The sequence below is a fragment of the Haliaeetus albicilla genome, chromosome 15 (assembly GCF_947461875.1).
Source record: "Haliaeetus albicilla chromosome 15, bHalAlb1.1, whole genome shotgun sequence".
NCBI lineage: Eukaryota > Metazoa > Chordata > Aves > Accipitriformes > Accipitridae > Haliaeetus > Haliaeetus albicilla.
This window is the reverse complement of record NC_091497.1, coordinates 18,499,686-18,527,376: the sequence shown is the minus strand read 5'-3', so window position 1 is coordinate 18,527,376 and position 27,691 is coordinate 18,499,686. Positions and strand designations below refer to the sequence as shown.

The 27,691-nt window shown below is 35.1% G+C and overlaps 1 protein-coding gene across 17 annotated transcripts in view; it reads right to left on the bottom strand.

Annotated features, from left to right (window-relative positions):
• MYCBP2 (MYC binding protein 2) overlaps positions 1 to 27,691 on the bottom strand; it is a 201,252-nt gene that overhangs the window by 45,073 nt on the left and 128,488 nt on the right. For 5 of the 17 annotated variants that reach the window (XM_069802496.1, XM_069802497.1, XM_069802502.1 and 2 more), the window contains 8 exons: positions 27,371 to 27,468; positions 23,044 to 23,160; positions 22,121 to 22,261; positions 15,833 to 15,907; positions 13,467 to 13,691; positions 12,410 to 12,542; positions 8,227 to 8,352; positions 4,757 to 4,942 (listed from right to left, as the gene is read on the bottom strand). In XM_069802496.1, coding sequence (XP_069658597.1) covers positions 4,757 to 4,942; positions 8,227 to 8,352; positions 12,410 to 12,542; positions 13,467 to 13,691; positions 15,833 to 15,907; positions 22,121 to 22,261; positions 23,044 to 23,160; positions 27,371 to 27,468 — 1,101 coding nt within the window. The remainder of the gene's footprint in view (positions 1 to 4,756; positions 4,943 to 8,226; positions 8,353 to 12,409; positions 12,543 to 13,466; positions 13,692 to 15,832; positions 15,908 to 22,120; positions 22,262 to 23,043; positions 23,161 to 27,370; positions 27,469 to 27,691) is intronic. The other 12 variants (XM_069802498.1, XM_069802504.1, XM_069802513.1 and 9 more) reach the window with 10 other exon arrangements.

The following is a 27,691-nucleotide window of genomic DNA, read 5'->3' as shown; positions in this document are numbered from 1 at the left end:
GATGCCTACAAATGACACAGAGAGATCCAATACTACCTATATAACTTCTGAGTAACAGGATGTCACTTCACCAATTTTTAAAGGTAAAATGCAGAAAAACACATTAGGAGCACAAAGTAGCAATAGAGGCAATCCTAAAAATGTCAATTTGATTCCACTCTATGAATAATTAAACTCTTTACTAAATCCACTTTCACGAATGCACATTCACACTTCATTCTATGAGAATACTTACATTTTATAATGTTGTAATCTGTTTTATGTTGAACAATGTACTACTACTCAATCATTTCAAGGGGACTGTGGGTCAAAGAGAATAAGTTTCCCACGTGATCTCCTTGCTGCCTTGGCAAACAATGTACGTCTATCCAGGATAACCGGTCAGCACTAGGGACCGGTTTTTGGTCAGGATTCCTTCTTTTTGAATCACCCTCAAAGACTACAAAGACTTGAAATACAAGGTAGGCAAGGTCTATCTGACATCACATTTGAATGTGACAGTGTTTCTTTAGTCGCACTCCTTCCTTCAACATGGAGATAGCGCTCCAGCTTGAAAAGCCACACAATAAGGAGACATAAGAGGCAGTTCAAGTACTATGGCAGGATGCAGTATTCTAACAGCCGTGCCTACCGCCTCTGAGGAAACGCTGGTGAACCAATCCAGGAGGCACGACATAGCACCAACTGGTCCACGTTAGTCTTTTTTAAACAAACTCTAAAACAAACTGGTAAAATGTCTCTGGAGAGTGGAGATAATGTCACTGCTTTTCTGCATGATGATGAAGGAAAGCACTGACCTGCTTTTGCCCTTTTGCCTAAGCAATAGATGCCTCTTCAGAAAGAATGCATTTCTCTTTCACTCGCTGTTACTGACATGGAAGCTACAATATGGCTGTTAGCTGAATTTCCTCAAGCACTGCAATCAGCACTGTATCTTTTTTCACATCCTGAAAATGCCAAATGCCATAGTGACAGCTGGACAAGGACTCTTTTTTTTTCATGAGTAAAAGAATATACTGAAGTCAACAAACATTTGAATATTAAGTATTAAAAAGGGCGAAAAGTATTAGATACTGTTATGGTAGGCGAATGAGTGAGTGAATGAAAGCAAAAGCTGAAATGCAGTATCATTAGAAAAATATTAGCAATGTTCTTTACCCAAAGGTAGGGTCTGGAGCACCAATACTTGAGTCACTTAAGTTTATTAATTGAAAGAAGCATTCCTGTGATAGAAGGCTAGATACAAATGAATCTATAATTTTATAATTTGTACTACAATTTTTGAAGATGTGATAAGCTAAATGTATTTCTAAAATAAAGCTTGACACAATTTGTGCTCTTCCTCCAAACTTTACCATACCAGTTGCCCATGGACCTGGACAAATGTATGCTTGATACTTATCTCCGATTATCAAATCTGTAAAGCCTAGGGTATGAAACTGTTCAACTTACTAGCTCAAATTTTCAGGAATGATGCTTCAGCAATATGCAGCATCTGAAAAAACAGTTAAACCAATACTATCTGGCTGCTTCGCATGACAATTGAGTCATTTCAGCATAATACAGAAGAGATCAGTGTGCTTGGTTGAGATTATTGTCTCACTCCCTTTTACTGAGAACACTACCGAGAAGGGTTATGTGCTCCATATGTCGGCTGGTCTTTTGTGCCCCCTCTACAGTTTAGGAAATGAAGATAGAAACACTGCAGGCAAAGCCAGTGCTTCTAAATGCTCTGTAACTAGCACCTAGAAAGGAAAGGAACAAAACCAAAAAGAAAGTGGTAGCACAATACTGAAGGGATGTACCAAGGAACTTCTGACATGAATGGTAGGGGCTAATCATATATGGTGGGACCATATGCTGGATTGCAGCTCCACGGCATGGATTGGCAAGGAAGCAGCCTGACGGACACTAGGAACGTACTGAACAGCAGCTCAGTGCTGCAGCTTCTGCCTGGACTGAGATGAGTCAGGAAGCAGCAGCTGTCCAAAACTGTAGTATTTACGCAAAAAAATAACCAGACACTGTATCAGAATATAAAAGGTTGTGACAAGCTCTTTCCCTCTTCCTTAAATGAATTTCAAAACCAAGCCAAACTGCAAGCACAGAAACCATTCCTCAGAAAAAACCAGCTAGCTACAAACTCTTCTAAAGAAAAACTACAATCTGTCACTGGCACAGAGTATGTTTTATAACCAGACCAATGTTTTTCTTCCTATTACAAAAATCTAAATTAAGAAAATAATTCTAAAGGACATTCAGCATGATCCTAACTTTCCTCAGATCATGCTTCCAAATAAAATTTCTCCCCAGGAGGACAGATATCTGAGGAAGAACAGAAAAATGGAAGTGGTAGACTAAACTATTTAGACAGACTTTCAATCAAGACCAGTATTTAGTATATAACCTCTGCACCATGGAAGTCTAGGCTGGCACAACTTCTTTCAACTATTAGACTATCATTAGTCCCTTTAACATAGCAGTTATTGACTATAAAAATTAATTTTAATTTTTAGATCTAACTTAACTGCAGGAAGCACTTAAGGACAGAGAACATAATTTGAAACTAAACCTAAGCATATTTAGGGCAAAAATCCAAGTGACTTGGGATATGTTGTTTAATGGATTTAACTTTTAATTACATGTTTGATAACAGGAGGCTATAAAGTGCTTTGGAAATCATGAATGAAAATTACACAATTAAGAGTTTCTGTTACAGTTCTATTATAGCTGCATCAGTGTTGAACACAGATTAAAAACCACACAGTGGAATTTGACCCAAATAGAATTTTTCTGTCTAAATATTTTTATTGCATATATGCCTTGCTATTCTAATTAATCTTATATTGCAAATGAATCCATTACTTTCTAATATGTAAAGTTTCAAGAAATGCAGTAATAATAGAATAACTGCTTAAAATAAAATGTTTAATCTAGAGTGCCTTATATCCCTCATAATTTCCTTGACTATTAAATCAACAAGTATATGAATCTAGTCTTACAGGCCTCCCTGACAATATTCTGCATTTGGATGAACTTGTAAATGGAGGATTAACAAATTTGCAAAAGACTAAGGAAGTTCAAACAGGAAATTTCCCCCCATATAATTCTTAAGTTTGGATAGTGAAAACAAAAATGTTAACATTTCTCTCCTTTATGCATAATTTGTATTATCTGCATCAAATCTTAAATTACATAATAAACTGTTTGGAAGAAAGTCCTTGTATCAAATCACAGTTAGTGCAACAGTATGCCAGTTCTGGTTGATGATTTTTGCCCTCCTGGAAGGGCAAATAACCATATCATTTGAGATCTTGTACTAAGCTAAGGTCCCAAATCAGACACAAACTTCAAAAATTTTTCCAGTTTCATTATTATTATATTATTTGGTAGACTACAAGTGCTACCCCTATCTGACAAAAAAAGGCTTCTTTTTGAATCAGGGATCCTTACTAAAACACAAACCATGGATGTAGCTTACTGAATACAGTTTATCTACATCTGTTGGATAGGTGAATCCATTCAGCAAGATCTTGTTGGGCAACTAATAAAAAATGTTGACAGCTTTTCTTTTCATACAATACAGGTCTAAATGCTAAAGGACAAATCATCTGAAATTTGAAATAAGACAATTAGGGTTATTTTTGATGCAAAGTTGAGTAAGAAACTCTGCCTTTACTACTCTGAACAAGAGAAGAAAACTCAAAGTGATGAGAAAGAATATACGATCAACAAATTCTCAACGATGGTGTGCTGATGCCACTGGCAATCAGCTGTTTCACCTGAGTAGGTTTTGGAATATTCTGCTTTCAGGATCTTGGTCTAAGTCCAGCATAAGCACAGAAGATCACTGTTAGATCTCAGACTATTTCTGATAGTCTTTATAAAAGTGAATTAAGAGATTTTTATCTAGTTCTTACATGAAGCACTTCACTGTCACTTCAATAAGTTGAGCTGGATAGATCCAGGACTACACAGACATGGGTAGGGTCTAACAGGGTCCCACAAGAAAGAAATGAGGCACTTCTGAAGGACATTTTCTGGGGGACAGGAGAAGACTAGTATTCCTGTGACCCATGCTACACCTGGTTCTGCATATAAGGAAGAATTTACTACCATATCTGCTATCCATCATGAATGCTGAGCTTTTATTTTTCATTAATCAAAACCTAAACAGTTTCCTGTCCTCCCGGCAGTAATCAGGTTAACTGCTATTCACCTCTAGGTGCAAACTTTCATGCCCATGCCAATCGTATGAGCACCCAACAGAAGACTACCAAAGCCTTTCTTACAAGTAGTGCCAAGTTGTTCCCACTGTCCAGCTACATTCCTAAATTTAGGAATGATGACAAAAATAGAAATTTAGGAGGTAAGAAAATTTAACACCTATGAATTTACTGCAGTCCATTTTTGATGTTAAAAGAATTATCAACATTTTGTACCATATAAAATATTTACCTTAATTATAAACCCAGAGTTGCATACAATATTGGAAATGCACTTTTATGACTTATCTACACTGCAGAACACATACAAAAGCAAAATATTGTCAATATAGAAATTAAAGTTGAACAAGTATACTTCTTTAGGAGCATTACCTCACATGCTTCTGAATCATGAAAAACTTAACAAAACAAAACAAAACAAAACCAGGAAGGTGCACTGAGGGATGATTAGTAGCTGGTAAGCAACTGAGAACAGCAATGTCAAAGCTGCAGAAATGGACTGATGAGGCAGGTAAGGCTGACAAACTTACTCTGAAGCTGTGGCTGAGGCTGCTGGAAGGAAAGGGGCTGTCCGAACACAAATGGACTGTGGACTAGGGAAGAGGGAGGTTTTGCAGCTTGATCAAAGATGGAAGGAGCTGGGAGATTTGGCCGTGACTGAATGGAATTCAGTATGGCACTCAGTTGGTCACCTGTAGTGGGCAAAACAGTCAAAACTACAACCTGTTACTTGTCATTCTCCAGAAAGGCAGAGTAAAATGGTGCTCAATTAAAGTTTAAATGATGATAATAGAGAAAGCTCATAAATCTTATTTAGCCACATATAACTTTGGTTGTGGCTAAACATAAAATTCTCACCCCATGCATGGCAATAAAATTACTGAAAAGTACAAGCAGGGTTTTGAAGGATCATGGATATTTTACTGCAATTACTTAAAACACTTCAAAATAGAGATTTATATTCGCCTTGCTAAAAAATGAAAAGCAGCCAAAGAAAAAACCAGAAATCCCTAGCATTTACAATAATACACACATGCAACGGAACATGCAGAAAAGGATTAGAAAAACTGATGAGAAGGGAAAGATAACATGTAATTAGGCTTTGGCAAGTGTATTTCTGTGCCAAGACATTGGTAAATATTTGCTCATTTTTGCAAATATCTTTAAAAGTATTCTGTCACGTAGTTTTTCAAGATCAGATTGAAGATAATTTTAAAGTAAGTACCACTCAGGAACTGGAACTGGTTTTCTGAAGAACTACATACATTTGTTGTGAGGCAAATGAAGGCCTTCAGAAAACTAGCATGTTAAAAATAGAGTTTTAATTTCTGTATGCCAATTCTCAAAAAACTCTATGTTTTAGAGCATTAGAAATACATGAAGCCCACAGTAAGAAGGCAGTTTATCACACCATGTTATAACTTGAAGTATACTTAGTAATACGAGCTGGGAGACACCAACGGTTTGAGAGCCTCTCAGATCTGAACCATCACCAAGCAAATCCTAGCAGCATCACATATTCTGCAAATTCGTACCATTTTGACAGCATTCTAGAAATCTTAGTAAAAAAATTAGCGCCTAATACAGAATTTACAACTCACTGAATTTACAACATTTTTGGGTGATTATCAATTGTCTTTTCATGGAATTAGAGAAAGACTGGTAGGTGTATGGAACCCTGTATTACCTAAGAACTCCAAAATTAAATTTTGCATTTATTTTCTTGATATTTTGGTTTCAAAATTGAGAGAACAAAAATAACAGAAAATAGCTGGAATGCCTTTCTAAACAATCATCTACAGGTATCAATAAATCAATTTTATTCCACTGTTTTGGAAGTAGCATACCTAAAAAATACTGGATTGAGTACTTGGGCAGCAATCATTCCTACCTTAATAACCCAGAAGCGATTGAAATGTTTGACAAACCACTATTATTCTTAAATACAACGGGCCTATTTCCTAAAATGAGTAATTATTTTAAAGGGAATAACATCTGAGAAGAGGTTGAAAGTCATCTGCCCACAGTAATTAAATATGGAGGTAGGTAGGGCCATTCATGAGGAATATTAAAGACTTGCCTGCAACGTAGAAGGCTGGAATAGAGAAGACATAGCTAAATCAAACTGAGTGGTTGTGGGATGTCTTCTGCCTCTCAGGTAACAACACAAACACAGACCTATTACATAGAGACCTTTACATTTGAGCAGCAGTTTGAAACGCTCATAGATGGTGACTGAATTTTCATTGAAACTAGTGCATCCCTAGAACAGAAGTTCTTTTTACAAACAAGCACTTCCAAAAGAACTGCTTTATTCAGAAAGTCCCCTAAGAGGTCGTGTTTGTGCCTTCACTTTTTTATTTTCCACAAAACTCAAAGCTTCTTTGACATGAGAATGCAAAAAGACTGTATATAAAGTAATGATACAGCTGAAGAACTCTATTTTGGGGAAAATAATATCATTATTCTTTCAATAGAGTTGCCAGCAACTCTCCACTCTTGGGCAATTCAGAAGGAATTGCACTACACGGAATGAAGTCATCTAGCTGAGTTGCTCGCTCACACTAAACATCACAGCTTGAGGGTATGTCCAGAGAATAATATGTATAAAATGATATGGAATTTAATACCAGGAGTAGCTTCCAAACTTTCTGGAACTGTAATATCCCAAAGAAACATCTTAGAAACTGTTTAAGATAGGATATAGTAAAAAGAATCACAATGTCTTCAGAAACTAGGATGCCTGTTAATATAGCATATTGATCTCCAAGATTTTATCTTTGGACGACACAGGAAAAAAAGCCCCTTCTCCTAATATGATTCTGCAGAGAAAAAATAGATAAAGCTTTTGCACTATTACACAATTGACATTGAGAGACAAGCTGTAATACTGCCTCACACGCTGAACATCTTAAACACTTCCACTTTTGTGATTCAACCATTGCTTTGAAATGAGTATGGCTGAACTGGGAAAAGCAGTTCTGTATAAAAGGCCCCATAAAACAAAAGAAAAACACTTCAACTTTTCCAGGCTTCGTCCAAAAAATGGGGTTTCTGTAGCAACGCATGGACAATTATGAACTGCTTCTTTATGCAGTAAAACACCGTGAAATGATATAAAACTATTTCATGTTATTTTCGTAACAGACTAGAACATGTAAGGATAATTTTTTCCCTTACCTCTTCTCCTTTAAAACAGGTCTTAAATCAAGTTGTTTCATTTAAGTGACCGCTAAGAATACATGCTGGTGTTAAAAACACATAGCACACCTTAGGCCCACATTTGTAGTGGCATGGACAGAGTACAGTGATTTAAGAGTAGAATAACAAAGCTCTGTGTTTCAGTAATATTTCTCAAGGACATCTGCCCCTTCTGTACTATTGAATCTTCTAGATCTAATCAATGAATGAACAGAAGGCATGCAGTTTGAGTTTATTGTGATGGCTTATATATAGTAACATCTTGCCAACAAAATAAACCATGGTTAAAAGAAACAATTATTTTATGTCAGAAAAATTAACAAGGTTTTATTTATTTCCCAGCATTTGTAACTGGTATCTACATGATTGAAAGGTAACTTCAGTTTTACAACTTAAATCTCAAATGGTATCTTTTATCTTGTCATCCCATTAAAGGCACTTAAAAAAATGTCAAGATGGGTGAGAAGTGTTTACAATATTTCTGATCATTTTAAAACATGTTTTCTAAATCCTGTAATTTTCATATCTTGTTTTACAAGGATGTATTTTTCACTTCTGCATTATAGTTTTGTGCCTACAGAAAGCCTCAACTTTAGAGCTGAGTGAAATTTAAAGCAGAGAAAAAAGCAGTTACAACATTAACTACATGTTTTGTAAAACACCTTGCAATTCATTGCACTACTGCTTATGTCTTTTGGAGGACATCTGATGGTGCCTAAAAGAGTAGGAAATGAGTAATAAAAATAAAAGCAAACCTAAGAAAAACATCATTTTTAAAAATGTGAGTGTAAAAACATACCTTTGTTATTTCCAAGGCCATAATCAAACCCTTGTCCATTACTACAGCTTGTCCCCTTACTGAAAGCTTGTATTGAAAAAGGACTTGGGGGAGGAGTCTGAACATTTTGATCTAGAAGGACTTGCTCTGTAAAAAAAACACATTCCTTCAGAATTAGACCTTCTTAGTAACTGATTTACATTGGAAAGATGAGTCACAAGGCAAAGGAGCGATTTTTTTTTTTCCACAGATAGCCCTCTTCCACTCTACTCAATTATCTTCAAAAAGAACAGCACATGTCTTCTTTAGAGCTCATGCTCTAAAAATATAGAGATGGAGGACATAATACCATGCGGACTGTTTTTACGTTTGACTGAGTTGCTGCTATCTGCCTCTTAGGAACAGGCTTAACACTGTGTTTCAGTAACATCACACCGTTCAATGGTTATTCTTTGGACAGCAATTGTTAAATTCATTTGAGAAAGCAGGGTGGAGAAAGGATAGTTTTCAGAGTGGCAAACTCAGAGGCAATAAACTTTTAATCCTGGCTACCCCTTAAGAGTTCACAGGACAGAAGACATTTTTTTCCCCTGACAGATTTATCCATATCTGTTACTGAGTACTACAGTTTTGCTTTCTGTACAATACTAAAAAAACCTCCAACCAAAACCAGCCTGGGGTCTTTCAGAATATCCATAAAAACAGAAGAGCCAAGATAAATGAGAGATAGAATCCACTTGACTATTTAGATTTAGGGAGACATTACTGACTTAATGTGATCAGAAATATCATTCCAAGTGATGATCTCTAAGAAAAAATTCACAAGAAATCTCCTAAGTGGAGGTTAAAAGCTCAGGTTGGCAACTTGAGCTTTTTCTCTTGTAAACGTACTAAAATTAATATGTATTCAATTAAAAAAAAATCTTAACTCTTCTAAGAGCTATTTTTAGAAAATTGCATTTCAGGCCAAAACTGCATTTCAGGGTACAAACTTTTACATAACACACATATTCAAATTTAAAAAAAAAATAATCACAGAGAAGGTTGGAAATTTAAACTCAGCTTAAAAAAGAAAGGATCTAGAATTTTCTCAATTAGAGGCAACTCGAGATCTTGCTGTAGTGTTTCAGCTAAGCATCTGGATACCTGCCTACAGACTTTGGCATTCAGTACGACTTTCGCTTTGTCTCTGACAGAAATCCTACTTGTTTCTGAGAATTTCATTATAATTTTATTGAACAATGAAAATACAAAAGCAATCTGAAAGGTGGTATTATATATGGATAAAAATATAGACAGTTGCAAATCTAGTTGGAGCTCCTCCAAATCCTAATTATTTCCCTCCAGCAAAAGCATTGAAACTGATCACAAAGAGTATTCCTAATGCATTTCATGGCAAAGAAAAACAATTAGTTTAAATAATTTTCAGATGTGGCTTAAGAGCATTAGTTTTACTTGGTACTGAGATGGGACTAACAACATAGAATAGTTTGAAGTATCTCAGTAATTGCACTGATAACTACTTAAACTGCTTTAGCTAGATGCACAAGAGACGTCTATCTTCATCCTACTTATAAAAGCACAGACTCATCTAGAAAAGAATAACCCCAGGCATGCTGAGGCATAGGACTTGCATCAGAAAGTTTCTAAGATGGTATCCCTACGCACTGGATTGTAAAAATCCTACTACAGAGTTTTGTCCTCAAAGCCCGGAGCTTGCATTTCTGTTTTTCTGTGAGAACAACGATGTGCTTAAGACATCCTTCAGTAACAGTACATAAGTATCAAGAATCTGAAGATAGACCTTCAAACAGGGGTCTTGTTTAAATTCTTCCAAATTTGGGAATTCTTTCTTAAAGCACAGATATACCTTGAGAAATTATAGAAAAGATGAAATGATTGATAAATTACTGAAGCTGGAAAAGACTACTTAAAATACACAAAATACTGTCAAGTGACTTGAATGTAGGTTATATCTATTCCTCAGAATAAGTACTCTTGAACGGAAATTTTTGCACACTGCTTAATTTATTAACTGCAGAGAAATGATCTTCTACTGGAAAAACAAACAGCCTCATATTAGGATAGAAAATGATGACATTAACAACCCTATTATTGAATACGTGTGCTTTCAAAGTAAGGTAGTGTTCCAATTCACAAATACTTAGTTTCTAGTATCTACTTGGGCACTTAGAGCACCTCAGAACTTGACATTATCAGACATAACTGAAAATAGAGAATCTATGACTTTGAAAAAGATACTGTGCTAAGTATGAAGTAAACACTCCCCCCCCCCCCCAATTTATACATTTTATGAAAAACTCTTAGTTATTCCCTTTCTTTGCAGAATGTTTTATACCTTAAAGTAAAGCAGCAACAGCCTACAACAAATACTTAAGCATTAGCAAGGAATTACTTTGTTTTAATATGGTAACATGATGATAATTATCAGAGTATCTAGATGTAAAATAACTTTCAGCACAAAATGTTAAAACCAGAAAAGGGCAAAGAGTCTGTTACAATGAACAAATAAGAGTACAATAAGTACTACCTAAAAACATAAGCAGAATATAACTTCTGAGGTAGAAGTTTTTCATGAAGACGTCTTTTGGAAAACAGATGCATTAGATCCCATAAACAGAGTGGGAAGATTATAAATTGAAAATGTCCATATTTATTCACAAAACAGAGAAATATATGTTGAAGAAAAAAAAAGGCGGCTTGAAGAAAGTAACTCTTCAAGTGAGTTGAAACAAACCAGCCTCTAGGGAACTCTACCAAAGTTTTATCAATGGAAGAACCTTAAATGTTTCTCTCCGATAATACCTGTAAGAAAATAATCCTAATGAAGATCCATAGTAATTTTTACTAGAGATTGGAAAGGCAGGAGGGACACCCTGGACAGCTGGGGTGCTGTGTCCAGTTTCAGGCTCCCCATCAGAAGACAGACTGAAATGAGTTCAGTGGAGGCCACCCAGACAGTCAGGGCAGTAGAGCACACAACATCTAAGGAGAGAGGCTGAGACATCTGGGTTTGTTCAATCTTAAAAAGAGAAAACTAAGGTGAGATCTTATTGCTCCCTTCAACTACCTAATTGAAGGATTCAGGGAAGATGAAGCCAGACTCATGTCAGGTTCAGAGTGATAGGACAAGAGACAATAAACAAAAGTTGCAGCATGGGAAACCGTGATTAGGTATTAGGAAAATTTTTCACCATGAAGGTGAGCCAAATACTGGTACAGGTTGTCCAGAGAGGCTGGAGGTAGTTAGAAGTTGACTAAACAAGGACCTGAGCAACCTGATCTAGCTGAATCTGCACTGACAGGGAGGTTGGATAGATGATCTCCTCTGGAAGTATAAATACTGACAGATCACTCCCTGTCTCATCTTTTAAGAGAACATAAGTAGCCCATAATCTTGCACAGGAGAACACATCCAGAGGGACTGGGACTATCTGTTAAGGAAATAATGGTTTCAGAATACCTCAAGGTATTCATATGAAGCATTCAGGGTGAAAAAAAAGATATTTTAGATCAGTAATGATAGCCTGTTTGGAGGGAGATCAACTAGAAAGATGATTCAGGGGTGTGGGAGCAATAAAAATCTTTGTGTACTAACATTTTGTTTATGTTTTCTTTTATTATTTCTAGGTCTTACCCAGTCTGAACATGAATTATCAGGACAGAAATTCTGCATTTTAAGAGAATGCAATCATACTTTGCTAACTAGAATTAACTAATTTGACGTTAATTTTAAATACAGTGTTAAAAAAATGTGAACAGGTTTTAAACAGGGTGCTGCATGACAGACATAACAAACTTAACAAAATCAAAAGGTACATAAATAATTCATTCTGCTCTGTTTTTCACAGAGACACAAAGTAGACCAAAGAAAGCTAATAAAGATGCACAATTACTTATTTAAAAATGGCCCCCCAGCTAAAAGAAGGATGGTTAAAATTATGAACCATAACTGGTACAGAAGAAAGCATGGGGAAATATTTTTAAATGTACTTTTAAAAAACATTTAAAGAATGTTTATAAACAACTTTGAAGTCCAACTGTATAAAATAACTCAAACGAAAAAGTGTAAATTAATGTTATACCTGTTTAAAACTCAGTTCCTTCTTTATTTATTTGTCCTGCTTAGATTGCTTATTTTTACCTAAGTTAATTTAAAAAACAAAACAAAACAAAAACTTGCCATCTTCATGTCGGAGGTACTGGTTTCCACCTCTGTCTCTAGCTAATGACCATGCCTCGCCTTCATCACTTTCACAGAACTCTACCATGCTGTTCTTATCCATTTGCACCCATGTACCTTCTGAATTAGTCACCTGATGCACACATATACAAAAGCACAATTTATTGACTTTTCAGATAATTCAGTAGCATGACTCAGCAACTTATTATAGTATCTGAAAAACACACTCACTCCAATCTTTATATTACAATGCAAATGTAAAAAAAAAAGTTTCTTAAATTAAGGCCACAGGCTGAGGCAGACTGAAGTACCAAAACTATTTACGGCACATTTACAGTTAGGAGTATTTCCAAAAATCCTGTTATGTTCCAACCTGTTTATGTTCAGAAGAAGCAAAACACCAATACCACAACTTTAGAACATCCAAACAAGCCTTAATAAAAACTTGAAGGAAATATTCACCAAAATATGCCTTTTTGTTGGTGGCTGCAACAGTAGAATTATAATACCAAGTTATATATGAAAAGTTTGTATGAGTACTAATTTTGTTCCTAACATTATATTTAGGAAATAGCATGACACACTTCATCCTTAAGCCCTTCTTAACCATAAAACATCACAGCTGGACAACTGGGAATAGTAACAACAGTTCAGCAACCGAACACACAAATACAATCAATACAGAGAAACAGAATAATTTGTTAATTGGTTAAGTCCTAGAAAAACATTTTTTCAGTGAAACAAAATTCTTCCAAAGAATATGACAAAAAAAGTAGAACAAGCAGCATAATTTTATAAGGAATACTGTAAAAGAAATATATAAGCAAGCACATGTAACTGCAGTACAATTTTAACATTATTCCAATCAATGCACACATCTAAGAGGCAAAAGAGATAATTGCATTAGTATTTATATTGTAAACCAAGTTCAAAGGTTAGTATTTATCATGAGGGTTGGAAAAGCAAACCTGTACAGGGGCAGATTCTTTTGTTGCGTTTACTACTGTTATATACTGGTATCTATGAAGACATGAACTGAAGCTACAAGGATCCATACCTCGCCCACTGCCTTGACTTTGTTTCCCAGAACTAACATTCCAATTGGGATACCTCTAAGGTTAGGGCAGCTTCTGATGTTGTGACCTGACGGACCAGTCTTCACTACCTTGTACACTCCAGGTCCACCTCGAAGGAATGGCATATCTTGTTCTTGCATCACTGCTTCCTGTGGGCAGTGTGAATTTAGGTCTTTGAAAAAATCATCAGTATTAGACCTAGATTCCTGGGAAATTAAAAAAAAAGGCAAAACAAAACAGAACAGAATAAAACCTATTAATAATACCTTTGAACTCTTTAGATAAAGAATTATTTCAAGACTACAATAGCTAAATTTCAAAGCAAAGAGATATTAGTTACATTGCTAATTTTAGTGTGCAATGATAAACAACTACTAGTGAACTGCGTATTAATTGAAAAGTCACCATATTACTCTTGAAACAAAAGTGGTATAAATGTAACCATTTATATAAAGGAATATCTCATATCTACCATTCCAGACAAATTATTTACTCTAACCACTTTCACTAAACCTTGTTTCATACTGACATTTATCAGGATACACGCTCATTCCTCCTGCTGTATTTGCAAAATTTTGTGAAAAAGTCTGGGGCTCTGTAAAAGGAATTTTAATATTATCCCCTTCTAATGATATGCTTCTTTTTTGATTTCACATTTAGAATACATTGTTAATTTAAAGGTAAAATTATGACAAAGAGAACAGCAACACCATAGATTCTTAAATGCACATGTAAATATTAGTGCATATTTATTATTTTCACTATGACAATAAAAATGGCCTGCAAATTTATTCCACCTGGTACCAATTACAGATGAAATATTTACCTAAATCTGAAATGGAAAAAAAAATTTGAGTTTCCTACCAAGAAAAATTGGTAGTTACTAAAAGAAGAGACATATTAGCATTGATTTTTCAGCCAGCCATAGCTTAATAAAAAGGCTATTGTACAGAAAAATATAAGGGATGGAAGTAACGTAACACACATTTATATCAGAAGAAAGCAAGTGAAAAGCAGGAGCGAGCTCTATTATGCTTATAATGCAAGTCATAGGTGCTTTTAAAAGAACATCTGAAAGTTAAGAACTAAGTAATGCCCTACAGGATGAAGCCAGTGGTTCACCTAGTCCAGTATTGTGTGTTCAGCAATGGCAACAGGAGACACTCTTTAGCATACAAGATTTTATTAGTGGTCTGTCCCTTTTATACCTACAGCATTTAAAATCTTTTTATTGTGGATGTTAGAGGGTATACCCTATTTTCCTTAGCGTTTATTTCTGAATCTGATTTCTGTAAATTTCTTCTGAATGTGCTGATACTTTCTGCCTTCACAATCTCTTGTAACAACACCTTCCAGGAGTTCACTTCCTGCTATGTAAAAGAATACTGTCTTTTATCAGTTTTAAACCAAACTTCTGTTTATATTATTTCCTTTTTAATTAATGCAATTTCTTCTGATCTCTTTAATTATCATATTTTCAGGTTTTTCGTACGGAAGTCCATGCACTATCTCCAGACTCATACAGCAGTCTTTCCAAGAAGCCTTTATACAAAAATGAATCTGTTCTGTAAATACATAACTTTCAAAGCAAGTTAATGCAAGCTGAGGCAAACTGGTTCAAGGGAAAAAAACCCTGTATGTTTTAAACACTGTTTAAACATTGTCTAGATCTTGATATAATAATAAGGTAGTTTGATATTTTTTCATATGAACTTTGTAATGAAGATGACACTCAGCATTGTACATATTGGTTTAGAGATTTAAAAACTTGGTTTTCCACTGTTTTTTTCCCCCCAAAATAACAATCTCAAAATCACTACAGGGCTGCAAAGAGATTTAGAAAAGCACTTCTGTAGATAATTTAAATGGCTTAACTGTACATATAACATAACTTGTTCCTATAATTGTGTAATTTTAAAAAAGATTAAGAATGGGCTGAGTATTTATTAAACATTTGTGGCTTTACTCATACAAATATCATCTTATTAGAAGCTGTGACTTAATGTGTACCCTCCAACAACAGAGAAAAATTTACTAGCATGTTCTACATAAAAAAGAGAATGAAAGCCTTTATTATGTTACTAGGCTATCTCTCTGAATTTCTGATTTGGTTCGTTAAAAAAGGAGAGTGCTACTTATGAATTAATGAAAGTTCAGTAATCTGCCCTGGTATTTTTTTCTCATCCTAAAGGAAGAGACAGAGATACAGCATTCTATGCAAATCTATTTCCTGTAAAAATAATTCAAAGTAAAACAGACTTCAAAGAATATTTAGTGTAAAGTTGAGTCATAAGGTACAATCTGAAAACATGAGATACAATGTGACTATTCCTGTCATTTAACTCACCTTAGGGGGTAAAGCTTTGGAAGTCCATGAAAAAAAGTCCAAATCCCTTACTCCTTGGCTAGCATTAAAGACATTCTGAGCAACAAAGTTTAAAAAAAAAGACATATATCAACAAAGAAATGGGAACAAAGAAACATTGGAGGAAGAAGCTTGAGGTACTGTAATGCAAACTTTCTCCACAAGTAAATTTACTGGTAGAATGTTTTGCAAAAGGGGGAAGTTTTATTTTCCTCATCAAGTCACCTGAGTCCATTGCTCACCATGGCAAATCATCCACTAAACAAAACCAGTTTAGTATGTCAAAAGCTCGAAATGGATGTAGTGTGTCATGCCATTTACTGAAATTAAGAGCCAGACATTTCTTATAAAGCTTTAGACTTTGTGCACAGAAAAATCCCACTTTTCTGTTACAGTTAAACAGTAGTTGGTCCCACCACAAACCATGGTTTTATAGCAAGATAGTCTGCTATTCTGAAAGATAATTTCAAGTATTGCAAGACAACTGCACATGGACTTTTAGTCACCAAGACAGAACTGAAAAGATGCAGAAGGGCTAAGCTCACTATCATTCCAAGTAATTCACTTGCACAGAACGATTTCACCAGTTTGCACATCAAAATCGCACTCTTTCCCAGAGCCCAAAATTTCACAGTGTGTTGTAAGGAGAACGATTGCTAAGATTTCATTAATTTTATAAAACATACAATGCATTTACTAGATTGTTATAAATTATCATAAACCAAACAGAGCTGCTAGAGAGACATCACTAACTTTATAACCAATTGCCTGTACTACAGAAATGAGCACTGCTGTCCTGTGTATTTTTTCCTCCCACAGAACAGCTAGGACAGCATTTTTTAATCATTGGAGAACATGAAAAAGCAGCCATCTTTTGTCCATAAACTGGTTTCCACTCATTTCAAAGAAATTTTCACCGTTCCTGTCAAGTGAAAGAATTAATAGTACATATATAGTATTTATGACAGAATCCCTTTGGCAAAGCAACCATTTTATCTATATGAACAGAGATATCAAAATCTTATTCCCTATCCCCATCCTGACAGGGGAACCAAGTGAAATCCCCAGACAGCAGTCACGTTAAAATTTAACAGTAGTTAAAGAAAAGGCAATGAATCCCTCTAAGCAGAAACAAGTACAAAACACTCTTGGCATGCCTCCTCCTCTGTATTCCTTGAAAAAATATTAACATGGTAAAAGTAAATAAACCCATGCTTCTATCTCATGATAGAAGCAAATCATCTAGCTGTATACTGTTTGCAAAACTTCTGCTTACATCAGGTTTCAGCAACACAAATGATTTGCAATTTTGACAAAACCAGGGAAATTATCAAACACCAGTATTTCCTTAGAATTTAGTAGCTCTACCCAAAATTGGAAGAGGTACCAATGCACTAGCGAGATATGTTTTGGGGCATTGGGGAAGGTGGGGAGGGTGTTAGGAAGACTGGCAGAGTAAAGGCTTATCAATTTGACATAAAACTACGACTACTATAAAAAGCCTACACTTGCCTAATGAAAGTGTACTTCATAGGCATCCAACGCAGTTTAACCAACTGATTATATTACTTTGCAGCATATCTCATATTTTGTGATGGAATTCTACTGTACACAGAAACATGGACTACCCATACCTCAAATATTTAAGTATCACTTCAAAGATCTACTTTTGTATGTTATAAAGCTGTATGTGCAAAACATACAAAAGAAACCAACAGCAGTGAAGCGTGACCATGCTGGCTTAGCAACACTGAGAAGATCAAACTAGAAGCTCTCCTTTGCTCTGGGAGGTTTAGAGCTTCCTGGCTATTAGCACACTGTACACCAGTTTAGATGAATAGATCAGGCACGTATTTGAGAATTAAGTTTTCATTCTGAAGAAACTACTACATACAAGCTTTATATTTAGTCCTTATGCTACAATCTGTAGAGTTAGTTCATTTTTTCCTTTCAAGCTTCCTCTTCCAAAAACTAAAAATAGTTTCAGGAATTCATACTTTTTTTCCAATAAAGTTTATGTTTCAGAAATAAAAAAATTAAATATAAATTACTTTCCACCACAAAAAATTAGCAGACCATTAAGCATTTAAAATATCAATTGATATTATTTTTCAAAGCAAAGTCTTATCTTGAACAACCATCTTGACATTTTACCCAATGTAGTCCTACTCTCCAATCGCCTTCCACTCTGCCTAAAATGACAGTAGAAATTTCTTTTGAATGTCCTTCAACATTTCCACAAACATTCAGCTTTCTGAGGTTCTGTGATCAAACACTGCAGTCTACATACTAATTTTGGTTCTTTCTTCCACTGCAATAATGGTTTGAAAAACCCGCAGTTTCTCAATCCTGCTTGCCTATGGTGGCTGGGGAATGTAATAATAATATAACCGGGCAGCATCATACAATATTCCTTACAATAAAGTTTTACATTTAAAATGCAGTAACAAAAACATACTTAGAATATGATTTTTAAAAAGTCATGTTCCAGAGCTTGACCAAGATAAAATTCTATTTCTTCCTCACGTGTACTATTTTACGTCATATGTGCCTTTCTACTAAGTACTGCGTGTAAGCATGAATACATAACTGTCTATGTAAGGAACTTAAGTGGGTTTTTTTTTCAAAACCAGTTACCTGAATGTCAGAAAACAGAAGGAAAAATAACTACCAGGCATGGAAGCAGCTTATCCAAAATCGCAAGCTATTCAGACTTATACTCTTATCCTAAGTCACCATCTATTAAACTCATAGTCTCATAATCATATTTCCTACAATGGACCGGATGCACAATTTTAGACCAATGGCTATATAGCAGTTCCTCATGAAAGGAGAAGAGCAACAAAAGGAACAGATTTGACTACGCAGATTTTTCTAAGAAGGTATATGACCACAGCACAAATAAATAAGAGTCTGGTGACTACAACAGATCTCTGCTTTCCTATGATCATTTATCTTTAAATATGATAGCTTTGATCAAAATATACAGAAACAGTATATTAAGGAGATCTAGGATACTCAATGTTTGCTTTATCATAAAATATCTGGTTTATCTTGATAAATAAACATAAAATGTAGATACAATCTGTACCTCAAGAAGACAAGAGGCTAAAATTAACATTGCTGAAAAGCTACTGTTTTTTCTTTGTTCACTGTTCAATTAATACAGTGACAAAACAGAATAATTAAAGCATTCTATTAAAAATATACTTTTTACATATTTTACAAAATGTACTGAGAGATTTTATTTACTTAAGGGATGATTACAAAAAGCCTGTATATTTAAATGTGACAAAGTAATGTAATTGGAATTGACAACTCTGCACACTCATGAGCTGAATAAAAATGGAATCTAATAAAAGTAATATTATTAAATTCAACAGGGAATACCATCACTAATTCAGCCACTTGATTTTCCACTTGTAATTTTAGTCACATGAGAGACTGTTCCAGTCTGTTTCCTTCTTCTGAAACTAATACTGGTAGAACAGCTTCGGATTCAAAAAATCTTGTATATTAACAGATTTTGTTTTTAACTACATTCTGCTCATAATGTCATTCAGTCACCCAAATCAATAACAGGGTGAGCAGATATGGATTATTTCACAATTTAACCTACAGAACCTTTAGCATTTATTACTTAATTGAACATCTTTTGCCACATGAGTCATTCACCTCTAGAGGACTGCACTGATCAAATTTGACAACTTACAAATACAGTTCTTTTCTTGGACAATTCAGAGAAAAAAAAGATAAATTTTTGAATATTCCTAACTTAGTAATCACCTTAAAAGATATTTTATTTTAAAACTTTCTACCAAGGAAGCAGTATCACTTTATATGATCAAGATTTAGCAGAAAAGAGTTTTAAGCTAAGGTACACGCATCAGGAACTTACAAAAGAGTTTACTGAATTTCATCAAGTTGTGTGGTGCATAATGCTAGAATTGCATGCAGTAAAGACTAAGGCATTCAAAAGTAAACCACTGAACCTTGGCTTTTGTTTTGTGGCCTTTAAGAGAGAGAGAAAATGTTCGAGAACTTTTTTTTTCCTTTTTCCTCTTATTATTATCACTCAAACCAACAAATCATAATGCTTAAATATGGTCATAATGAAATTAAATAGTTTCAGGACATGCTAAGTCCTTTCAAAAATCTGAAAATATGAGACAGATGCAAAGAAACCTTCCATCTGAAACTAGCTCAAAACACATCTCTTATTATACATAGCTACATTGTTAAAATAGTTGCTTTTGTAAGACTTTTGCTACATTGGCCACTGTCTGCTTACTGATCAGAAGCTAAGCAAGCAGGTGACTTTTACCTTGTGTCATTAAAGACGTTATGTAACTGGTTACTTAAAAGAAAATTAGGCCTATCTACCAGCTCCTAATAGTCTAAATGGTATCAAAACTACTTCACAGCACTGTTTAAGGAAAAAAAAAAAAAGCGAATATTTTATCTGAACTTTACAGAAGCAGAGAGTGAAATGTATGATAATTAAATGCTGTTTTTCACATTTCATTGTACCTGACCTACTTATTCAAATGAAATTTGAATTCTCAAGATTATATTATCAAGATTGAATGTTCAGTTATTGATTTATGACAGCCATTTCCTTTTAGGCTTTTCTCAGGGAGCACAGGGTATGTTCTTCTCTAGAAATAAGTGTGTCATAGAGCCATTTGAGATACACCAACTAATAAGTTCTTGCTAACCACATACATCACTGCTGAGCTCACAACTGTTCCCTTCAGCAAGTAAAAAAGTATTAGAAATAGTTAAACTAAAAAACAAACAAACAAACCTAACCAAATATAATACCCATCCAGAGTCACAATATTTTCTGAAGTTAACTACTCAGTCAAGGTGAATTCACTTCTGTCATGGGTAAACAGGTAAAAATCAACTGCTGCATACAAATACTGTTTCATGAAAGTATAATATAGCAATTTTCTAATAAGTATCAATTTCTAAGGCCAAAAATATGAGCAAGATTTTAAGCAAAACTTAAATTTTTTCCATGTTTTCATATATTCTACAACAAACTACATAAATATGCCTGTCATCACAGTGTTTGAGTGACTGATGGATGGCTGACTACAGAAATAATTTGCTTCGCAAATGCAATATCAAAGTAATTTCCAAAATAAGGATTTTATTGAAAGAAGTGTCCAAATAGAATTATATCAACAAATAATTTATAGACAAGAAGGTGAACAGGAAGAAGATCTAGTCACATCATGTAACAGTATTTGTCAGAACACGGGCTGCAGCCACAGGGGATTTATGAATTGCCAGATTTGGCTACTAGCAAACAGCCCAGTTTCACTGGAACTGGAAATATCTCAGTTCTTTTACGATTGGAAACACGAACAGGATGAAATTACTGGCTGCAGGTGTTTAAGTTGGCCAAATATTTGTTAATGGTGTTCACCTGCAGCAGCAGCTCACTCATATAAGACAAAGCAAATCTAAATAGCAGTATTTGCAATTAGATCTGGTTCTCACATTCTGATCTGAAGAAACCAAGGTACTGCCCACTCTGAGGAATGCACAAAACCAGACGAGCCAGAACAGCCTGCACTTTCATAAATTTTTTGAGAAATCTTGGTTTGGCTACTATATTTTTTTCTTTATTTTTTAAAATATTTTAAACTTTATTTTGTTTCCAGAAAAGATGTACCCTTTGAATTGTAGTGATGCTGATCACCAATAAGTTATCCAGATAAATTATGCTTACTCGTATTATAAATTCAGTCTTGATGCTCTGGGATTCTTTGATAGCTAATAAATTGATAACTCAAGGATTCAGGTGTAAAACTCACAAAAATTATACACAAAAACCAGCAGAGCCTAGAGAACTTTTCAATTTTTAAAAAAAAAAGCCTCAATTACATTGATTCACTGCAGGCTGCAAGCCTCTTCTGAAATCATGGCATCAGTAGACCACTTTACAGGCATCTTGCATCAGAAACACCTGGTGCAGACCACAATCTAATATGATTATACTTTTGTACGCTCTTATAGTGGTCCTTGCACTTTTGTTTCTCTTCTAGGAGAAGAGGCTTCAACGTAAAAAGCCTCATCCCTTTCTACACTCCACCCTCATTACACAATAGCCCTCAAAAATGCAAACACATATAAGGTAGTATTTGGTAATTAAAATATTGTTTACCTCAGGACTCATTTGCAGCCTTAATTAAAGAAAGTCTTGTAATGAGGATAGAGTGTACTTTTGGATATTTTTCAAAGGCACCTTTTACTTACGTCAACAGGTACCAGAAGGCTCTTGCCAAGATGTTGGTTAAAAGAGAGACACCAGGCTTCAGTGTAACCATTCATGTTAGGAACATACTTCTTTATTGTCTCATCATTCAGCCTCAGCCAAACACCATCATCATTGTGGATCTATGGGAAACAAGCAACAAAAACGAGCCATGCCCTCCTGTAACCGTTCTGTAGCTAGTAAGGATTAAAAGACTTCAGACAAACAGACAATAATAGCAAGGAAGTAATGATCTTCACTGTGCTGACATAATGTAAGAAGTAGTAAAGAGGAATATTGACAAAATCAGAATTTCAGAGCAATGGGAGGCATATCTTTTTAGAAGGCAAGGTGCGAAGATAAATTTAAATCAGATCATGCAATAATAAGAGTTGCTTTGAGAGAAAAGAGGAAAGAAAGCCAAGCCTCCATAAGCCTCATAAGTTCCCCACTTTCCATTTTTCCACTGGTGATATAACTTAGTAAATTGCAAAAATATTTCTTGTATATGAAGTTATATTGTAAGAAAAATACATGCATAGTAGTCTAACACACTAGTGATCTCTCAGAAGTGTAAGTGAAAGATGTAATGAAAATGACACCTACACCTGAATTTTTGTGTAGAGTTGAAATAGTAAGTCATGAACAGCTAAATTCTTAGAGATATTATTATAAGATGAACTCTAGGAATTTTGTTTCCTCATATCAGAGTCTCAAAAGTTTGTTACAGGTTTTCAAGTAAGTAAATTAAAAAGAAATGACAGCTTGAAAAACTAAATTAGTAAATATTTAGATTTTTGCAATTTATACTCTTATGTTCTTAAGTTGTATATATCAACATCTAAACATGAAAAAAAAAACATTATTTGCATGAATTAACTTTACATCTTAGCCCAATTTTCAACAGAAATGTCTTATTAATTACCTCGTCAATGAAAGTGATGGATCCATTGACTTTCACTATGCCTATTTGCTCACTCTGAAGGGAAGGGTGGCTACGGATACGAAGCCCTGCACTGTCCTTGGCCACAAATTTGCGAACCTAAGAGAAGCAAAGGAAGACAGTAAGGAAGAAAAAATTGGAACAGAGCTCTCAAAGAGTAAAAAGAAATAGGTTTAACAGATTCTGAAATGCTAGTGACAAGATGGCAGTCTTAGAGTTACAGTTTGTTGCTAGTTTCCCATGGCTGCTGTGTATAACTTCGCTTTTTTTATATCACCAATGAAGTCATAATGTGCAAAAAAGCCCTAAAAGTAAAAGTGAATCGACTCAGTCTTGGAAAGATCTCTTGTTACACCACACTATTCAGTACAAGCTTCCAATTCTTTCAACTGCTCCCCCCTCCATTTTATTCATTCTTGCAAGTTTCAAGGGTTTTGCCTTTTCAAATTTAGTATTTCCGGTAACCGATCAACCTGGGATTACCCGTTCTCATTTGTGCTACCGTAATATTGTTTAGTCAGCTTCTTGGCCAAAATCTGAATTTTTTTTTAACTGAAGAGTTTAAGTAGCCATTTAAAAATAGAAAAAACAACAGATCTTTCTACTTCTTTATTTTTCAAACAAACAGCTATTTCAATAGTTCCTCCCTTGTTCAGAAGAGGGTTAGATCAGATGCTCCTTGTTACTAGTTTGATTTACTACAGCCCCCAAAATTGCCCAGTTGTTGTTCTCTATCATTTTTATTCTCTGTTCAAACACATTATCAGGCACCTGTCCCATAGAGAACAAACATAAGCCATTTTGGTCTCTGGTTTTAAAAAGTGCATATTTTCTATGCATGTGGTATACAACCTTTTTCTTGGAAAGTTATTTTCATACTCCACACGTAAAACTGAAAAAAGTATCAGCTGAAGTATGGACTCAATCTTTAACTTAACATAAAGCACAGAATGATATGGAAAGAATAAACTCAGGAAAAAGTAACAGCTAACTGCATGAAGTAATTTCTTTTTTTCCTAAAGAAATTATTTATTTTAAGAAATGGTATTTATTTTAAGGCTAATTTAAAAAAAACCAGAAGCATGTAAAGAATTTCAACTGTAATGTACTCCAAAAAATGCAAGGTTTTGCTTACTAACAATCCTGTTACTCCAAGAATTTAGATTTCTCTCAACAGGCAAAATTAAGACTTCCAAGGTCCTTTTAAAAATATAAGGCTGAATCACTGCTGACAGCATGCTCAACATAGACAAGCCTATAAACAAAGCCTTGCAAATTATGGGTCCCTGCATTATTACCCCAATATATTACTTCAGAAAATCATGTGAAGGGTTGGCTAGAACTTGGATTAAAAAACTTGAATTTAGAGGAAGAACAACTCACACTCAAGCTTTGGATGTGCACAGGCCTGGAAAGAGCATCTTTCCCCTTTGCAGCAGCTAACTAGTTAATAGAAAACTTAATGCTGTAACTACAAACTGTTCAGGCATCAGATCCACTGACAAACAATACAACAAAAAACAGATGAAATGTTCTATTATGTTCATTTCTGACCATCACGAAAATCTTAATTGTCCGAGTCTTCTTTCTGCTATAGCACCTCTTTGCTTGGAATATTTCTCTCTGGCACAATGGTTCAGCAACTCTGTCCTCTAACAGCCCCACAGTCAGTTCTTCCTTGGAGCATACACAAACTGGATTCCAACTAAAAGAAGCGACTAATGCAGAAAGGCTTAGCAATTAAGATGTACATCAGTGCACAGCAGTTTAAGAGCTTTGTTGCCATGCCTTCTTATTTGCTGAATCTGAAAAGAGGTACTCCTAGTAGCACAGAAAACTGCGTTATATAGGATAAAGCAACCTTAACAAGGGGTGAAAGGATGCACAAAACCATTCCCTGCCCAGAGCTTTTGGGTTTTTTCAACTGATGCTAGGTACTTGTTCAGTCATGACAGCAGAAACAGTCAAAACATGTTAGTGACCAATCATTCTGGTACCAGTCTTGCCCCTTCCAATTCAGCTAAACTAGGACTGCTTTCTTCTAGTTGGTTCCAACTCCCCTGAATTACATTACATAGCTTGAAAAATGTTTCCCTCAATAGCATGTGGAATGGAATTTCCTGCAAATTAGTTAATCCAAGTTTCACAGCCAATGAGGAGGCAGCAGTTCTTATGGGTCGTATACTCCAGGCTGAGTCCAGATCACTATGGTAATCTCCTTTACCAACTTGGATGGACAGGAAAACCACATTTTCATCTGATTTCAACAGAGTCTAACAGAGAATGAAGAAATCAATACAAAATCATAATACATTATCCATTTTCAACTTGTGATTCAAGTAAGGTTTGACTACAAAATTGGAATGTTCCACTGCCTCAATGAAAATATTTTGGTGTTTCTAGTTGAGAACAGATCACCGCTGAGAATGCACTGTTAGTGTTTTTTGGTTATAACCATCTGAATTTTTGGGCTGATAAAGAAGAGGAAGAGGTTTCTAGAGCTCAACTAAGCCCTTTTTCTCAGCAAAACATGATTTGGTATATTGGACTGTCTCTGATACATGTCTAATCTGCGTTCTTGGCTTCAGAAGCATGGAGCACAGTGAAATAATTACCTTCTGTATTATTTATAATATTGCTGTTCATACACAAAGAATTATTCTAACCCAGTTTGTTATGTGATTTATTGTAACACAGAAGAAAGAAGACTGATAAAATGATTTACCATGAAAGGTCTAGTATATTTTTGCAGCAGGCTCTACAGATGCTATATACAGGACAGAAAGATGGCTCCTCTTTCAAAGAGACTACAACTTGGAACAAGAAACAAGACATGCAAGCAGAACAACACAGGGAGATGATTGAACACTAAGTAACGCCTCAGAACACCAGAGGCCTAACTTTTATCAGGTACTTTTAACTGTCATGAAGACTGTTACTTGACAAAATGTAGCTATTATGTATGAACCAGTCACCTCAATTTCCACTGCAGTAATTGAAAAGAAAGACAGCACTTCCATCTAGCAATTTATCTCATCTTAGAGCAGATGTTTCTCACACTTTGGTGACAGCAAACACCACATACAATTAGCAGCTTGGATGGAGATATATTAAGTTCTGTGAGCTGAATCTCACCCAGTAGGAATTGGGAGTTTCAATTAAGATAATGAAGTAACCAGGAAGTCTTCCTTCCAAGAGAAGGGAGAAAGCCTAAAAGTATTTTTTTTGGGGGGGGGGGGGGGGGGGGAAGCAACAAACAAAAAAAACCAACAATGAAAAACCCCAAACGCAATGAGGGATAAAACATAGTGTAGAAACTAAAGGTAAATTTATTATTTTTATTTTGAGGTGTAGGTCCAGGGAAAAGAATCTTGTTAGTGGCAGAAGCAGACACTAGATGCATTTACAGATTGGGGAACCATACAACAAAGTTACTATCTCTAGATTAATCTGAAAATTGGAAAATAACTAAATCAGGATGTGCTGTGTAGGTAAGAAGTTGGCAAACACCTGATCCTTTCTGTAACCATGTATTTCTTAGCCACCTTTGCAGTTGTAATAAGGCAAGGAAGGATAACCTTGTGGTTATTTCAGAATTCCACATGTTTTAATTCATGTTTATTCAATTAAAAAAATGATTCAGCACCTCATTTAACAACCCTTCCTTTGCATCTAAGAGGAAATGGAAGATGGTTCCCTCATCTGGGCATTTTCCTTATAGGACTGCCACACCACCTTTCACTTTTCTTCTGTTATTTGTGTCTACTTTAGTCCTTCAGGGTGGAACTATAAGGTGAAATGGGGAAGTCAAAAGCTACAGAAAGGGTAACTTTAAAAAGTAAAACCATGATATTCTAAGAAAGGAAGATACCAGTAAAGAAACTAATTTTGGATTTTATATTGACTGAAGAAAGATCCTTATCACAAAACAAACAAAATCTTTGTAAAGCCCTTTGTACAATTAATTTCATACTACAATATCAAAGATAAAGAACTAATAATAGTGCAGAATGCAGTCTGTGACTTTCATAAGAGTTGCACAACGTTTGTGCGACAAGCCAAGACTAAGGCAGTTTTTGTAGAGCTTCTAACAATTTAATTAATGGATAGACAGAAAGAAAAGAGAATGAGTATCTTTCATTTTATCCAGTATATTAATTTCATTCCATTCAGCACATTAAAGTCATTTGCAAATATCCATAAGTACTGTACCACTATAACATGATAAAGTACATATTAAACAACAGTAAAATCCCACCCAAATATAACTATCGGGGGTGGGGTGGGTTTTTTTTTCAGTTCTTCAAACCTTGTTTGGCTGAGGCTCTGCTTTTGGTTTAATAAGTTGGGTTCCAGGAGGTATCATTCCCTTTGGAGGGTCTTTTACTTTCACTTCTAGTCCAGCATCTATAAGCAAACAAAGACTAAGTTTAAAAAACATATATATAAGGGGATATATCAGTCAAACAGTAACTACAGTTTATCTGTGCTACAACTCAGAGTAGGCAAAATAACCACTTGCTTATCTGTCTGCCATAAACAACACTTGCAGTTGCTTTCACGTTATTTGATACCTGTTACACCTTGTGTACACAGCACTATTAAGTAATTTTGTATCCTAATAGTGTCT